At 48.1% G+C, this 17,308-nt stretch overlaps 1 protein-coding gene across 2 annotated transcripts; it reads right to left on the bottom strand.

Moving 5' to 3' along the window:
- Positions 1–4,622: 4,622 nt before the first annotated feature.
- On the bottom strand, positions 4,623–11,723 carry BMP4 (bone morphogenetic protein 4). Of its 2 annotated transcripts, none has more exons than XM_033109548.1 (4): positions 11,591–11,723; positions 8,189–8,313; positions 6,729–7,108; positions 4,623–5,756 (listed from the first exon to the last, which is right to left on the bottom strand). In XM_033109548.1, the coding sequence occupies exons 3-4, from the start codon at positions 7,099–7,101 to the stop codon at positions 4,900–4,902; spliced, it is 1,230 nt and encodes a 409-aa protein (XP_032965439.1). In that variant the 5' UTR covers positions 7,102–7,108; positions 8,189–8,313; positions 11,591–11,723; the 3' UTR covers positions 4,623–4,899. The 2 variants fall into 2 exon arrangements, with proteins under 2 accessions (XP_032965439.1, XP_032965438.1); XM_033109547.1 differs by having other exon boundaries at positions 11,381–11,675.
- Between the last annotated feature and the right edge of the window lie 5,585 nt (positions 11,724–17,308).

Below are 17,308 nucleotides of genomic sequence, written 5' to 3'. Positions count from 1 at the left end.
GCATATCTTTGGACTCTTCCCCGGTCCTAACCTCAATTACAAATTGCTTCCAAAACCAAATGACAAGGATTTAAAAAATTCAATCAGCAAGCAAGTTGAGGTGAACTCAGTTATACCTTTTCACAACTGAATTATGTATGGACAACTATGTGCAGGATGGAGTCAGTTCCTGGGACAAGAGGGACAGGGAAACAAGTTCAGGAGTAAACAATAGAATCCAATGTTTTAAACTCTCAATCAATGTGCTTTGGACCCTTTAGGAAATTATCTGCTGGCCAGGCTCCAATTAATAAAACTGAAAAAAAAATTTTTGCTAAAGTAATGACAATGAAACTATGCAAAACTAGAATCTACTTGCACCTTGGCTGGGAGTTCAAACATTTGGGGCGGGGGGGCTTGTTGTTTTTAAATACTTTTATTAGAAAGCAAGTTGTAAAAAGTTAAGAGAGATCAATGAGATATTTTCTTCAGAAAATATGGCAAAACTGAAAGCTGAACTTAAGAAATTCTCATTAGTAACATAATTCAGCAAATTATTGTTCCATCTTGTCTTCTTTTCCTCAAATTTCACATTTTTGAAGTAAACATTTCTGAATCCTATAGTATTATATTTTCTGAATAATTTGTTCTGAATAACATAACAGCATTTATATTTTCATTCAGAGTTTTTAAAGAATATCTTTGAAGAGAGAAAAAGCAGACACAATTGGAATTTGCTTCAGTTAATACCTTAAGTAAAGTGATTTAGGAACAGTAATTTCAAATAGCTTCTTCAGTGAGAGAATATTCTCATTTATTTTTCTAGGATTGACTAAACGTTGCACACCTTGAATTTTTAGTTTTCAAATTTTCTTTCTTTTTCCTTTTTTCTTAAATATTGGAACAATCCAGATTTTTTCCTAAAACCAACCACTTTTCTTCATTGGTAACCACTGAAGTTTCGAACCTTTGTTTATTCTGCCACTAAGTGTTGAAAGCATAGAGAAATGGGACCTTTGCAATTCTACCAGGGCCACATTTCTAACTACTCTTAATTTATTTCCAGTTAAGTTTTCAGAATTGTGCTAGTCTATCTCAAATGGCACGCCTGAATAATCCTGCATCAATTCTAATCTGGCAGTCCACCAATTATCCTAAATTGCTCCAGGGAATAGTAATAACCTTCTGATTCTCAGGTAATGTAAGGTCATCGAGGTTGCTTTTCCATTGTTCTTTTCATTTTGAAAAGAAATGGGTGCATATTTTATACAATTTGCTCTGTGTTGAAGCAAAAGTATCATTGAGGACAGTTTGGAGACTTGGGCCTCAGGCTTTATTCTCTGATTCACCTTAGGGATCAGGTGGCTGGCGGAGGGTGCGTGCACTGAGTCCTTGGGCCACAGGCCCAGAAGAGGTCAGCTGAGGCGCTGTCAAGTATTATGGGCTTGGCATCTCACTTGTGAAACAATCAGCCAACTCCACTCAAGCACACCTTTTCTATTCCCTTCCCTCCCGCAAAGGTTGGAGAGGGAGAGTGTGCTCGCAGTTTGGCCTGAGCCCCGGGGTCCTGACTTCCGACCTGCTGCGAGTGGGTCTGCTCCCCACTCGCCATGCCCCCATTCAGTCACTCCAATATACGGGCCCTCTGTGAGCTCGGTGCAAGGAGAGCCTCCATACCTAATTCCTGCTTTCGCCCCCCAACAGAAAACGCCTAAAGATCTCGACGTCTCTAACCACCCCTCCACCCGGGTGAGCTTGCTCCCAAGACTCCACGGCTCTGCGCGGCCGCCTGACCCCATTTCACGTTAAATGTGCCCCCCGCCCGTCCTCAGGACCCGCGTGCGCTAATCAGATCCGTCTGTCTTTGCAGAGCTTCACCTGAGCTGGGGTCCCGGAGGGCGGAGGAGCTGGACGGGCGTTCAGCTCAGGCGGGGGGCACCTGAAATCTGCAATCTGGCTGGAGAGGGGGCTGAGCCGAGGCTGCCCGCGGTGCCGCTCCGGCGCTGCCGCCAGGTGCACGATCTAATCCTCCGCGAGGAAGACGCCCCCTGGCGCCCCCGCAGCCGCGGGGCCTGGGAGAAATGGGAACAGGAGGGGGCGGAGCCTGTCGGCGGGATCTTGACGTCCATCCAAGGCCAGGTGATTATTGGGGTCTGCCAGCGCCGCTGCTGTCCTGAGCCCTCTCAGTGTGGCGTTGCCCGGCGGCAAGGGGGTGGTGGAATGAAGCACGGTCAAGAGAGAAAACAAAGTCAGCAGGTCACCTGGCAGGTTCTGAGCGAATTATGCAACGAAAGCCGGGGCATGTGTGATGCGTTCCACCACCACCGCCGCCCGCCCCCCGCCCCCCGCCCCTTTCTTTTTCTTAAGCTCCCAGGAAGCCGGTTCCAGTTTAAGGGTTGGGCAGGGATCAACCAAGCAGCTCCTCTGATGTGGTTAGGACTTTGCTGAACTCCTCAAGAGCGATTCTCCCTCCCCATCTTTCTTTAAGTAATGGAAACATTACTACTCTGGGGGGCAAAAGATATGAAAAGGGAAAATGACGGGCTTGATCCAAAAGCAACGCCGAGAATCACCCTACAACTTCCGTCAGGTATTGGATCGAGCACTGGTGCAAAACATAAAAGACTGAAACCTAAAGTAAATCATCTCCACACACATTCAATTCCTTATCTACAGGGTCCTCAGGACTATGCCCTCCAACAGAATTTAAAGAGTTAAAGCTGGCCATAGCTCGTTGTTTTTCATGCTAACATTGTGGCATTAGGACTATTTTGTTAACTAGGTATATGCAATTCACAGAATTTCACGGTGAATTCCCCAGACCAAATATTTGGCTGAACAAATAAACAACATTATCCATTCCTGAAAATAAGCCAGTAGCAGGAGCGGGAGGTTGGGGGGAGGGCGGTTGCTAGAAAGTGACCTGAGCCGGGCAGCCACTGGGCTCAGGACTCGCCCTCCCTCGGATAATTTGTCCAAGTGCTAGAGATCAGTGGGTTCCTTTTCAATGACACGGACATTTCAGAAAGTTGCTGGAAATCGGGCAAAACAAAACGAGGCCGCCTGAGGGAAACCCATAATGGGCTTCCCCTAAATGATTTATTCGACCTCCATACCATTAATCAAAGGGGCAGCGACCTGGGGGGCTAGAGGAGGGGGGGAGTAACCCTCTTTGCAGGGAGTTTTGGAGGAACTGTGGAGTCCTGCTGCCTTTGCCTGGGGCTCTGGTCTCCTCTCTCCACCTGTGCTCTCCGGGGAGCTGGGGCTTTGGCAACCGCTCCACTTCTGTTTTTATTGGTTTCCACTAAGCTGCTCCTTTTGGAGGATTGTAGGATTTCAGTAATTAAAAACAAAAATGAATCCTGCTTCACCCACCCCACCCCCAAGGGCACATGGAAGAGTGTGTGTACGTGAACGCAGGGAGTGCACACACACCACCAACACTCATGTCTACACCTTCACAATGAAGAAATGCACTTCTATCAGACCACCCTACACAACTATTCGAAGACACTGCTTTCCCCCAAACACATCCAAACCTATGCAGGAAAAAATGCACATAAGAAATGAGCCTAAGCAGGCTAAAATTCCAGGCTTCATGTAGTTGCTGGTGGCAAGTAAGAAAAAGCAAAGTTCTGTCCTCTGGTCCTCTTAGCCACTATATCCATGTCATTCTACCTTGCTCACAGCCCTTAATTGAGAGAAACTGTCAAACACATAGGAATTTTCATTTTTAATTGTGGCCCAACTTTAAGCTTTCTCCTCAGAAGACCCCATCCACCAAGTACGTCACTTTCTGACAAGCTCCAGGGAAGCAGGTGGGCAGCACAGAGAAGCACAGAGAGTTGACTTGACTCAAGAGATGCTATATGGTGGAACATTTTCACAGGGCCTACTTAGAAGTTCTGACCCTTCAGTATCTGACCCCATTGCCACCCCCCACCCAGTCTAATCTGAACTCAATAAAGGCCATGTGGGGAATAGGACACAAGGAAAAGAAGTCAAGAAACACTGGAGAATTCCACCATGTGGTATATTAAAATAGTGGTCACCAAATTTTTTGAAGGTAAGGAAAATTACTTATTGGCTAAAACCCACTTCTCAAAAAACAAAACAAACAAAAAACCTGTTAAAAACACACACACACATGTTAACATGAGTGTGCAAATTAGTTTTGGATTGAAATTATAACACTGGTGTTTGTAATTACTGGAGACACCCTGGGGTATCATAAAAGTAGAGGTGGGAACCATTTCCCAAGTTTTGAGACTCTTATCCATCACACGTGGTTAGGATGTACCTCTAACAGGTGAGCAAAAACAGAAGATGTACAAGGAGCCCAAAATTGAACCTTTAATCTGGCCTCCTCCTTTCATCCCACTGTTTCTCTTTGGCATGTGTCATCCAGATGGGAGAGGATGCTGCGTCCTTGTTAACATTAAATAGAAATGCAAAACAATTCATCTTGGTAATTACCATCTCTCTACCATCAGTTTACTTCCTGTCTCTCGAACTTAACCACCTCCAGTTACCACCCTGACTTCCATTCTGCCCCCAGCCCCACCTCAACAGGAAAAAAATATTCATTGAAAAGAGATGGGGCCGAAGGAAAAGAGAAAGGATTGAAGAGAAAAGGAACATAGTTTACCTTTAAAATAATGACTCATTTTATTTTTTCTTTTAATACGTAGTTATAAATATATTTTGTCAAAATATATGATCAATATGGTCAAAACATTTGCACGTAAAGTCATAAATAAGGTCAAGGTGAATGTTTAGGTTTTTTTTTTTCCTTTTTTTTTAAAGATAAAAGTCCAGCTATAAGGAAGCAGTCTGTGTAATGTGTGGGTCAGTGGATGGGAGTGTGTGTGTGTGTGTGTGTGTGTGTGTGTGTGTGTGTGTGTCCAAGGACTACTGATCTCAGCGGCACCCACATCCCTCTACTACCATCTCCTGATAATTTTTCAGTACCACCTTGTCATACTCATCCAGATACAGCATGGAGATGGCGCTCAGTTCAGTGGGAACACAACAGGCTTTGGGGATACTGGAATTGACAGAGTTGACCAGGGTCTGCACAATGGCATGGTTGGTTGAGTTGAGGTGGTCAGCCAGTGGAAAGGGGCAGTCCCCATGGCAGTAGAAGGCCTGATAGCCTGGTGGGGCCACAATCCAGTCATTCCAACCCACATCGCTGAAGTCCACATAGAGCGAGTGACGCCGGCAGTTCTTATTCTTCTTCCGGGCCCTCTGTGGGTGATGCTTAGGACTACGCTTGGCCCTCCGCCTTCGGGTCAAGGCATGTCCCCGGCCATCATGGCCAAAGGTGACCAGGAGGGGCCGGAGCTGGGCCCAATCCCCACTTCCTTGAGGTAACGATCGGCTAATCCTGACATGCTGGCCCTGGTGGGTCCGTGTCTGATGGAGGTGAGTCACCTCAATGGCCAGCCCATAGTTGGGCTGTTTCTCCCTGGTCCAGCGAAGGACCGCAGGGCTCACATCAAAAGTTTCCCACCGTGTCACATTGTGGTGGACCAGTCTCGTGTCCAGTAGTCGTGTGATGAGGTGCCCAGGCACTAGTTCTGCTGGGGGCTTCATAACCTCATAAATGTTTATTCGGTGGAAGCCCTGCTCCCAATCAGGGCCCTGGTCCACCTGCTCCCGGAAGAGTCGAAGCTCTGCAGACGAGATCATCTCGCTCTCTGGGATGCTGCTGAGGTTAAAGAGGAAACGAAAAGCAGAGTTTTCGCTGGTCCCTGGGATGTTCTCCAGATGTTCTAGGCACAGTTGGGGAGGAAAAGAAAAAGGAAAAAACAACAACACATGAACTTTTTTAAGAGATTGAAAAATCAAGAAATAGCTAAGAGTTGGGTGATGAGTGATGAATTCTGCTTACATAGTGGAAGCTTATTTTGGGGAAATAAGCATATCTTTTAATTTGAAGGAGCAGATAAATGGGGCAGCTAGCAAACTCAGTGAAACTTAGCTAGCATTCGGCAAGCACCAAAGACAGAAAGTATCTCCCAACCTCCTTCATATGTCTAATAATTTCCATGTGTCAACTCCTTACTCCACCACCATCAGACTCCCCTTTTAAAGCCCTCTTGGCTTTGTGTGTGCAGTTTTCTTTACAAGTGGTTGTAAAGAAAAAGAGGGGCCAACAGACCAGAGGTAGGAGGAAACATGCACACCACCACCCTCTCCCTCGTCTTCCACTTTCGAGTATGTTACTAAACATTTCCCCAGCGATCTTGAAAACACAGAGCATGCCTTGTTGATCATGTTACAGAGGGGAAAATAAATTCCAACACAGTAATGATGCTGGTGGATTAATAACTCAGATTTACTTTGGAAAAGAAACATCCGCTAGGAAACATTCAGATCGGATTACAAGGCCCCTATTGAATAAACCTGACAAATACACAGCTGTAACATTAAATTCAGTAGGTGCTTTGAAAAAAAACGGGCAGAAAACCTGGCAGAAAAGGCTTTGATATAGCAAAAACACACGGCTGGGGCTAGCCCGCGTCTGCGTGGTGTCATTCCTCTGCCCCCAGCCCCTCCCCTCTGTCTCCGAAAAATAAATTTAGCCACAGCTCTGGAAATTCTTGGAGGTAGGCAGCTCTGTTCTCCAGCCTCCTGGATTTGGGGCTTTGATGTAACCTGAACTCTTCTCCCCCGGGGCTTCCACTGCCCCACCAGCCAGCCCTATTGGCCCTCCCCCGCCCAGACTCAGGGCAGGGACTGACCTTCGTGGTGGAAACTCCTCACGGTGTTGGCCCGACTGGCGCGGCGTTCAGGGTACTCCAGAGCGAGGCTGTGGATCTGCTCTTCCTCTTCCTCCTCCCCAGACTGGAGCCGGTAAAGATCCCGCATGTAATCCGGGATGACGGCGCTCTTGCTAGGCTGCGGGCGGCGGCGCAGCCCAAACATCTGCAGAAGTGTGGCCTCGAAGTCCCGCAGGAGCTCATGGCTCTGCCCTGAGCGGCGTCCTCCCGCGTGGCCCTGAATCTCGGCGACTTTTTTCTTCCCCGTCTCAGGTATCAAACTAGCATGGCTCGCGCCTCCTAGCAGGACTTGGCATAATAAAACGACCATCAGCATTCGGTTACCAGGAATCATGGTGTCTCTGGGGAGGGGGAGGAGGTGGAAAGTTAAAGAATAAATAAACACCAATAACTAGAGAGAAACAGAGATGTCTCCGCATATGCATATAGGGCGCGAGACAGAGGGTCAAGATGTACAACAGGTCAGAAAGATCAAGTTTGTGTCTTCTTCCCCTCACACACCCCACCATCACCAGCTGCAGCCATGCAAGGCCTGAAAGTAGGAATTGCCCTGTAATTACTTGGTCTAACTTGTTTACAGGCAAATAACCCCAAATCAGATAGCCTCCATCCTGTTAATCTTTTTTTGTCCCAACTGCTATCTGAGCTATGATCTCAGCTTGGCTTCTTCAAGGATAAACAGTTAACATTTAGGGGGTAAAGCAGAATGGGGGAGGGAGAATTAAAATGCCATCGCTCTCCAATTCAGACCTTCAGTTTCCCTCCCTCTTCCTCCACCCCCATCTTTTTCCTCCCCCCACTTGAGCCCAACTGCCACAACTTTCAGCTGGTTCGGAGCAAGAGGGAGGGAAAGCAGAAGAGCGGGGACAGGAGGAAGACATAGGGCGGCAGGGTCCATTGGCCGAGGCGGAGAACGTGGTCCGGGAGCTGACTAACTGGCTTGACGGTTTATTTTACTGTGGCTGATGAGTTTGAAATGCCCAGCAAAAAGCGTCGGATTGTGCCCGCTCGCTGACTCCCAGGAAGGGGGGGGGGGGTGATTCCCGGAGCGACCTCTGTGAGTTTTGACAAGCTGCTGGGAACGCAACAAGGGGGCAACCGGCACTCCCCAGTCAAGTGGGAGGGTGGGATGATTCGCCCAAAAGGTATAACCCCGGGCTGCGGACCTTTAATTCTTTAGCCGCCTCGCATTTCCCTTTTTTGCAACGCACCGGATCTGAGAGTGCGGGTGGGAGCAAGCAGCACTTTAAACAGAACCGGTACATCTAGCGCACCGGCTGCCTGGCCCAGAAGCGACAGCGCTGCCAGAAAGTGGAGTGTGGGCTCTGGAAGGAAGGTCCGACGAGAGGGACTAGAGGCGAGCAGGGGTGGGGCGGGCAGAATGAATTCCCAGGAGAGGGAAAGAAGAGGTGTCTACTCACTGACAGAAAACAAGGCATATAATAACAGTCCATGATTCTTGACAGCCAATCTGGAACAAACTTGCTGGAAAGGCTCAGAGGAGCTGCGGCAGTGCGTTGCTCAGGATGGCACTAAGGAATGGCTCCTAAAATGAATATTTGAATATAATGAGACTCTGGCGCAGACTGGCTCTGTTTTTCTTCCAGCCCCTCTGAGTCACGTGAAGTCAGAGGCTCCGCCCCGCGCACGCAGGAGCCGGCCCTCCCTGCGGCGGGCGGTGAAAGGGCCCGCAGGCCCCCCCACAGCCCCGCCCCCTCCCGGAGAGGCCAACCTCCGAGCTTGCGGCCCGAACCTCCAGCGGTCTGGGAGGAGCTCCCGGAGGCAATCGGCGGAGACTTCGGCGGGTCCCCCCAGCGCAGCACGCCGAGGACGTGGTCCTCGCCTCTACCTGAGGCTTTTGGTGCGTGGGTCCGGTCCCTCGCGTCAGCGGCCTGAAGCCGAAGGATCTGGGGCGCACTGTAGGGGCTGTGCCATGCAGTGCGAACCCGGCTCAAAGGGGCCGGGAGCGGGCGTCTCTGCCTCTCAAAGCCTCACCACCAAGGGGCACTTAAAAAGGAAAGCGCTGAGCAACACTCCTCACCCTAGCGCGTACCCGGCCACCTCCTCCCCAGAGTCTCCGCGAAGCCAAATATTGCTCCCAGCGACAGCCAGTTACCCCCTGGCGAACGCCTGCGAGACAAACTGGGCAGCCTTTTTAGCTCCCAGTCCAAAGCGGCAGACCCTGTCACGCACGGGCCGAAAGGGAAGGTGGTTGGCGGCGATCATTGTGGGAATGTGGGGAGGGAGCGGCCGCTAGGCTACTTTTTTGGGTTCCATTACGGACAGAATCTCCGCACCACGTCGGCCTCGGCGTCCCCCAGAGCCAAGCATAAATCCCCAAAGAAAGCGGTCGGCGGGGCAATTCAGGGCGGAGGGCGGACTCAAAAGGAGGCGTCGCCGAGGACTTGGCTCGTCACAAGTTTCAGGTCTTAATGTCGCCGAGGTTTTACAACTCCAGACCCGGCGCAGAAAGGAAATCCCACCACGTTCCCAGGAGTCGAGAAAAACGTGAACAGCTTTCAGCCTGCGCTCGACCTCTGCGTCTGCATCTCTTTCTCTCTCCCTCTCTCCAGCTTGTCTTATTTTTTAAACCACCACTCCTCCCCCCCGCCACTTCCTTCCCCCACCCCCTTCCTCCTATGCACCAGCTGCAAAGTCGCAGCAAATATTTCTTCAGGAATTTTACCAACCCACAACTCAAGGAATTACTGGGATGTCCTGACTCTACGGAAGATGCTGCACGCGTGGGTAACTCAGCACCGGGGCCTTTTGGAAAATCTGACCCGCACAACTCTGCGTCAGCGTGGGTCCACCCCGGGGTCCCGAGCTCCACGACTCCCGCTCCAAAGCCCACTGCACCCGGCCTTTCCTTTCCTGAGGCTGTTCCCAGTTTCTGCCTTGGGTCGCTGCAGAGATCGGGGGCTCAGGTTGCCAGCCTCACTCGCCCCCACAAACTTGGGTTTCTTCTTGGGGGCACTAGCGGGAAGCCTTTAAGTAAGAGGAGTATACAATTAAGCCCTTAGCCCTCCCTCCGGGCCATGGCTGCCCGGCGCCGCCTGACACCGCGGGTCGGGGTGTAGAGGCCGCGGGCGCCCCTGCGCGACCGTCCTTGCTCCGAGACAGCCGCGCCGCTTTTGGAGCGGCTTTAGGTTTTCCCGCTCCCGCGCCACCTTTGGGGCTGACTGCAAAAGGGTTGGGGAGAGCAAAAAGGGTTGGGGGTGTTGTTTGTTTTTTGAGACGCCTGGAACCCTAAAAATTTCCCGTGGGAGGAGCTCCAGAAATGGGAAAAGCAGACGGAGGGCCGGTCCCCACGGGGCGAAGCGACAGTAGAAGGGGCGGGCGCCTGGAATCCCCGGACAATCCTCTGCCCCAGGAGTCCAGCAGGGCGGCGGCGGGAGCGCACGCTGCGCTAAAACCCAGCAGCTGAGGGAAGACCCGGTTGTGTTTCAATTTAGGATTCAGTAAGTAGGATTCATCTCTAATCACGTTTTTTCCCCAAATTTTTTAATAAAAAAAAAATAAAAGCTGAAAAGAACTTTAGTCTTCTGAAATTGTTCTTGTGGGGCGGGGATGCAACTCGTGGCGATTGTCTTTCACTTCCCTGCCAAAGTCTCCCAACGCCGAAGTTTGTTCAGAGGTCGCCTCAGTTTATCAAGTCTCTGTCTTTGGGGGTTTTCACCTCTCACAAAGCCTTCAGTCCACAAACTCCGATCCTTACAAACTATCCACCCAAGAGGTGCCCGGCAGGCGTCTGAGGCCGCGCGGGCTCAACTCCCTCCGGGAGGGACCCGGGGATCTGGGGACCCGTTCCCGTCGGCTCTGGAAGGGAGACCCAGTAAGAGCCGCGCGTCCGCCGTGCGGCTCGCCAGCGACTCCCCATAGGACACAGCATCGCTGAAAGACTCGTCCCGGGAGAGACTGGCACACCGGCCATAGTCCCTAAAGATACACCCTGAAATGATAGAGAAGAGGCTCCTGGGATGCTGTAAAAGTCCACGAACATAGCTCGTGGAGGAGGCGCGTCGAGCCCCGGTAGTTCGCAAGCTCTCGCTGGCTTCCGCCTGCTGGGGGCCGGGTCGACTGACACTCCCCTCCTCCAGGCTACCCCTCGAGCAACGCGCAAGCTCCCGTGGCAGCAGAACTTCGCTCCGCACCGCAGAACCAGCCCTAGTTAGGTGTTCTCTCTCTGCGCTCGCCCGCCCCTCACCCTCTCCCGACCTCAGAGCCGACACTCCTTTCTCTCCTGGCCCTTCCAGTCTGGGGATCGCAAACGCCAGTCTACCCTCAACGTGTTCCGCTCAAGACCCCGCAGTATTTCCCAACGACCCCCAACTAAAGGTTTCTCTTCTCTCCCGCCCCAAACCTACTAAAGGTGGAAATCGCCCAGGACCGCCAGACGGAGAGAAAGTCGCCTGGGTAGAGGCAGTAGCAGGTATGGAAGCGTCTTTCAGCGCCAGCATCTCTACCTCTAGCACAACCGTTGGGGAAAAAAAAAAAAGGCCACCTTTACCGCGGCCACAGCCTGAGGGCCGCCCCCCCACCCCCGCTTCTCCCTCCAAGGATGCGCCTCGGCCCTCTTTGCCCGGCAGCCCTCGCCAGGTATCCTTGCTCACCATAGGTCCCTGCAGTAGCGGGCTCGCCAGCAGCAGCTCCTAGGGACCTCTGAACCGCTGCAGTGAACCTGGGCGAGGGCCGAGGACTGGGGCGCTGCAGGTTCGAGACGGTGCGGACGGGAATCCCATCAGGGAGAGAGGCGAGATACTCAGCCCGGAGCAGCAGCGGCGTTTCAGGCTCCGGTCCCTCGGCTCGGATGCCAAACTCACCTAGCTTCCGGGCCCGGCTCCGCTCTCCTTCCCTCCCTCCCTTCTCCTCTGCCCTCCCGCATCTTCTCCTTCCTCCTCTTTCCCTCTCTCTTTCTTTCTTTCCTTCCTCCTCCTCTTCTCCGGCAGCCCCTCCCTTCTTCCCTCCTCCCTCGCTCGCCTCCCTTTTTGGGATGGGAGCCCCGCCCACATCCTCCCATCCAGCCGCCGGGCCTCGCCTTGCAGGCCCGGGTCCCGGAAGCCGGGGCAGCGCCCGAGTCCGCAGCTGCCGCTGGGGTTGGGACGCCGCTGCCTCCAGCTCGGGGAAGCGGAGGGGGCTCACCTGGGGACCACGTGCAGAGGTACTAGAAAGCATGCATGGACTAGTCGCAGTACCTTCCAAAAATACCCATGGGAGTCTGGGCTTCCCTGAGTTTAGAGTAACTGCTGCCCAAACTGATGATTAAAACACTGAGTAATCACCATTTACCCCGAGTAATTAGAGATAATGAAACACCTCTAAAATCAGGTTATAGAAAAAGGAGCTGTTGGATTGGTTTAAAGGGTGGCCTTCCATAAACTGTTAAAGGATTTCCAAAGGTTGAGAAACAGGCTGTGTGCAGAGCTGTGTCCCGGAAAAAGGTATATACCTCTTTGGCTATTAAAAGGTGACTTTCCTTCCCAAACATTGTTTTAAATGCTTCTTGTGGAAAGCCTTGGCGATGACCATCGAAAAGACAGCTCCAATATACAGGATAGTCTCCCTTCTTCTCCACCAGGCCTAACCCTTTTGAGGACAGAAGTGGCTTGGAGACAGGCGGGGGTCACGTTTTTTACTGTTAGAAAAGTCTGTTTATAACTCAGAAGCCCTCTTAAGAACCAGCACAGCAGTTATTTTTGTTGTTGTTGTTTTTTGTTTGTTTATTTGGCTGTTTGTAGTGCACCTAGGAATCCTTAACCTCAGCAATCTGACCTTCTGAGGAGGTAACAGCCACAGAAGCAACAACTTTTTTGTCCACAGGGAGACAAAAGATACCCTTTGGTTTGTCTTTAAAGGAAGAAGGGGGACGAGGAGCTGGCCCTTCCCTACAAGAAAGTGCTAGTAACCATATTAGCAGGGAGGTGGAATGTGTGGCTTTAAACCCTTCCCAAACAAACAGGAGCTAATTTCACACTTTGCCTCTGAAGCAGCAGTAAGGGAGCTATCAGCATCATCTCTCTGTCTTACAAACACCGAAGGGGAAGGACAGCCTGGTTAAAGGGACTTGCCCAGAGCCCAAAAGTCAATCACAGCCTCTGCTCTGGAGTTCTGAGTTAATGCTGCAGGGCGGGGTTGAGGGTCACAGCCCTGAGCTCCAGGTAGCCAGGAGAGAGCTGGAGGAGTGAGCATTTCCTGTCCTGGATTTCTTTCTCCGGGACAGACATTACACTTCACTGTTTCAACAAAGCATTTAGGTCTTTATTTAAACAGATACTGGTCCAGGGTAGCTTATCTATAAAAATTTTACAGTTACACACCTTCAATATTTAGAAAACAGGTATTATTTCCTGTGTAGAATACAGATTATGAAGGGTGGGGGAAGTGCATGAGATCACAGAAACAACTGAGAGAGCAGGGCCGCAGTATCCTGATATCTTTTCCTGGTTAGCCCAATAATACATCTAACAACAGAAACAAGCTGTATGGCTTTGGTCAAGCCCTCTAGTTCCTACGGGCCTCAGTTTTCTCATCTGTAGAATGAAAGGATTAGGCCAGATAATTTCCATTCCCCCTTTCATCTACCTTCTTTCATTTTAAGTCACACCTGAGCCCACCTCCTCTAAGAACCCCTGATTAAACAGGGCAGGGCAATATATCACCACCCTGAAAGAATGACTGACAATATACCTCCAGCTTCCAATGTAATCAAAATTACATTAATTATTAATAATAACAACACAAAATTAAAACCCTATTAAATAGTTACCTAATGTGCATCCTGGGGCACTGGCAGTGTGTTCCTTCAGCACACTGCATGGAGTAAGGGTGGATTAAATGTTCACCAAGCCCCCTAAATCAATCACTATTGTTTTAATCATTAACAAAATGTGTTCCCTAATATTTAAACTCAAAAACCGCAGTGATATGCTATGCTTAAAAAATAGAGCTTTATTTTATTTTAAGGCACCAGATAATAGTTTTTATTTTTCTCTTTTTAAAAATCCAAATGTTTTTGAATGACAGCTATTATCTCACTTTGCTGAAGCCTAGATAATAAACTGGCTGTTGGCCCACCCATGAGTCTGTGAAATTCATAGTCCAGTAGTTTCTAATAAAGCCACCTGCCATACCTTGCTTAGACCCTGATATGAATCTTTAGATGTGTGGTGGAAGAACTCAGCTCCAGGTCTCTTGGGACAGCTTTATTTCTAGCCCACATTTGAGATGGGTGCAAACCATCTACTATCAGTTCTTTTTACTCACTCCTCTTTTCCTTTTCTTCCTCTCTCTCATGCCAAAGAACAAATTACTTGTTGGTTAGAGCGCTAAATCAGTCTAGTGATCAGAGTTGGTAAGGGGAATCATCCAGTCTTTTCCCTACCTTAAGCTTACTTGTGAAACTTGGTGTTTTTATAGAACATAATGTACGTGAACCAAATAAAGTATAGATTAGGAGGAGAAATCCCCTCTAATTCAAGAGCAACTACTGCTCCTCCACTGCGACTACTGAATGAAGGGCATTCATTTGTCGATTTTTTCCTAGAGAGCGTCAAGAATGAGTAGCTGAACAGCAAGTCCGTAGGGGCATCTTTTCTCAAGATGTGTGCTGAGGACCATAAGCTTTAGAACAAGGCTGGAGGTTCTAATAAAAATACAGATTTCCTGGCCCTGCCAGCCTGAGCTCTGGACCCAGAAATCTATATATTTCACAAAGTTCCCTGATGAGTCTGAGCGCACTAAAGCTTGAGAACTACTGTTTTAAAAGGCATTTCCCTTACATTTTCAGGGTGAGTAGATACCATTAAAAGGCTGATACCTAGAGATTATTAAACAAGAAAGGAATATGTTTGGCTTGTGCTTTATAAACCATTATGGTAATTATAGAACACACCAAATAGGTCTTTACAAGTGAAAAGATTTCTAATCCTGTAGCTATAGTAGCCCTTGCTTCTAGGTCCTAAATTAAGAACCACATCAGTTCTTCAAATTATCTTTGCCAGTTAAGTGTCTGTTGAAGCTGTGTAAGGGAACTCTGAAGTAACTCCCAGCATCATTGCTGAATTTTGAGAAGCAGTAAGATAGATAAATTAGATCTGGCATTACAAGGGACCTCTGAAACTGACCAGGACCACTCATTTTTCTCTTATTAATATTTACCATTAGTTACATATTTGCTGTCTAGCCCTGACAACAACCCTCCTAAAAATTACTGTTCTACAGATGAGAATCTGAAATTTAGAGAGGTCATATGAACTGTCCAAGGTCACAGAGCTAATAGGTGATGGACCCCAAATTCAGACCAGCTTAGTTTGTCTCCACCTCCACATACCATGAGCTGGACCTTTAGGGGATGGATTCCCCACAGCCACAGCTTAGGACTAAACAAGGCCAGTCCTGGAAGCTTTTCCCAAGGTCAAGTCATCAGCGGCTGCTCTATCTTTGCAGCATGGTGTTATAGAGAATTTCAGGATATCTTCCCAGTTCTTAGAATACAGAACAAAATCAAGACCCAGAAGCTTATTTCCTCTGGATCTTATTACATAGTCTACCTTAGAGCAAGACTTTATATGACCTTCCCAGGGAAAAGATTGTGATCTTGAGAAGGAAGCTGCTTCCCTCTGCTGGGTCTCAGTTTCGCGGCTGTAAAATGTAAGGATGGACTATTTTCCTCACAGATCTTTCTCAGCTCCCAATCTACTAGTTAAAATCATGGTCAAATGACTTAACCTCCAGAGTCTTGGTTTCCTCATTTATAATCACAGAATAACAATTTCTATTTCATAATGGTTTTATAAGCATTAAATAAGTTAATGTCATAAAACGGCATACACATAAGTGCTCAATAAATATTAGCCATTATTATTATTCTTTGCAAAGGTAATGATTACATGAGCAAAGTAGGTGAAGAGCCACGCTGGTATTGAATTTTATTTATAATTAGTGATAAACTTTTTAATGGAAATGGTTATGTCTCACATTTATTTTGTAATCATTGGTGCTGCACACATCTCAGGTGTTGATTGAATACAGTCTGTTTTATGTGAATTAGCATATACTAAGTTAACATTCATTACGATTTGTCTAGATAGATCTGACCCATGAACATATCTCTGCCAAGGTAACTAATAACTGACAAAGTGGACACTCATAACTACCAAGAGCAAAGAAATATTAGACTAGATGACATATCCAAGGCATTTTCCATCTCTGAGTTTTCTGATCTCTAACACTTCTGGCTTCACACAATTTTTCTCTATACTTCTTGCTAAAATGTAAGCCCATTTCCTTTTCCCTGGACTAAAGAAGAAATTTACACCTGATTGCAAAGTTTTCCTTCTCCAAACATTTGAGATTGTTGTCAACCCTTGATACACCTCACTCAAAGCTAAGTAATACTGGATTCTAATATTTTCTCATTGAATAAAATAAAATGCGTTATTACTTCAGTTCCCTATGCCTTAAATTGTTGTCTTGCTACTTTCTGGAATATGGTTCTATTTTTTAATCCTTCAAAACAGACCATCAACAATGGACAGAGAACTCTAATCAAGATCCCAGAGAGATCAGACAGAAGAAAAGACTGCTTTTATGTCTTAACGTGTTTAACATGTGGATGGCAGACAGGGCATGGCTATTGAAATTCCTCCCTCCCCAAGGAAGGGTTACCACAAAGAGGACAGGATTGGCACACAGTGAAGGATATTTGGCATCTCCCTGTTTAAGTCTTCATCTGCTAAAAATGGTAAACAGCACCCAAATGATTCTACAGAATGGATACTGTTTGGAAGTAAATTATTATAGAATGGATCAAGAAGGTTAAAGCTTGGAATGTCACACACATCTGTCTCATTCTCTCTCTTTCTCTCCCTGTTGTGCATGAACAGTGTGACCTGAATAAAACTGCAGTGTCACTGTGGGATGAGTTTTGGAAGCAGGAGCTTCCTACATGGACATCAGGCTGTACCAAATGAATTGCTGCTGTTTCCCAGCCAGATGTCAATTGGACAACACAATCTAACATTCTCCCCTCAATTAATGCTAACAGTGTTCTAGTCTTTTGCAAGGAAAGCTTTGTCCAAAAGAGTTAGGGGATACAAGAAACTTTTATTGCATAAATAAAACTTGGATGTTTTTACAAATAGTCTAAATATTTCACGTCCTGGAAAGGGTCCTTTTCACCAATGTCCTCTTCAAGAATAAATAAATGTATACTACTTGTAATCCCCTCAGGGATTATGTAATAATCACTCAAAAATGCTTATGGATGTTCACTTTGTGAAAATTCATCAAGTTGTATACCTGAGATTTGTGCACTTTCCTCTTCGTGTTATATTTCAATAAAAGTTTACTAAAATAGGCTTTTGAAATGGTTTTTAAAAGTTATATCCTTTGACCATCATTTGAAGCCCACCAGCAAGAGACAATATTTCTAGTCACCTCAGGTAACCAAGAGGTTGCACAGGGCAAAGCTAGAACAATCTGTAGTCCCCAGTGGCCACAGCAAAGGTGAAACAGACTTAGGGCTGGAGCCTCCCAAGGAA

The sequence above is a fragment of the Rhinolophus ferrumequinum genome, chromosome 6 (genome assembly GCF_004115265.2).
Source record: "Rhinolophus ferrumequinum isolate MPI-CBG mRhiFer1 chromosome 6, mRhiFer1_v1.p, whole genome shotgun sequence".
In the NCBI taxonomy this organism is placed as follows: Eukaryota; Metazoa; Chordata; class Mammalia; order Chiroptera; family Rhinolophidae; genus Rhinolophus; species Rhinolophus ferrumequinum.
The sequence above is the reverse complement of the archived record's forward strand: the minus strand, read 5'-3'. Positions and strand labels throughout refer to the sequence as shown.

Excerpts from the sequence above, each read along its gene's own strand:
- BMP4 (XM_033109548.1), bottom strand. The coding sequence starts at position 7,101 with ATGATTCCTGGTAACCGAATGCTGATGGTCGTTTTATTATGCCAAGTC. Across the intron at positions 5,757-6,728 it reads GAGGAGTTTCCACCACGAAG|AACATCTGGAGAACATCCCA; the intron begins GTCAGTCCCTGC and ends AACTGTGCCTAG.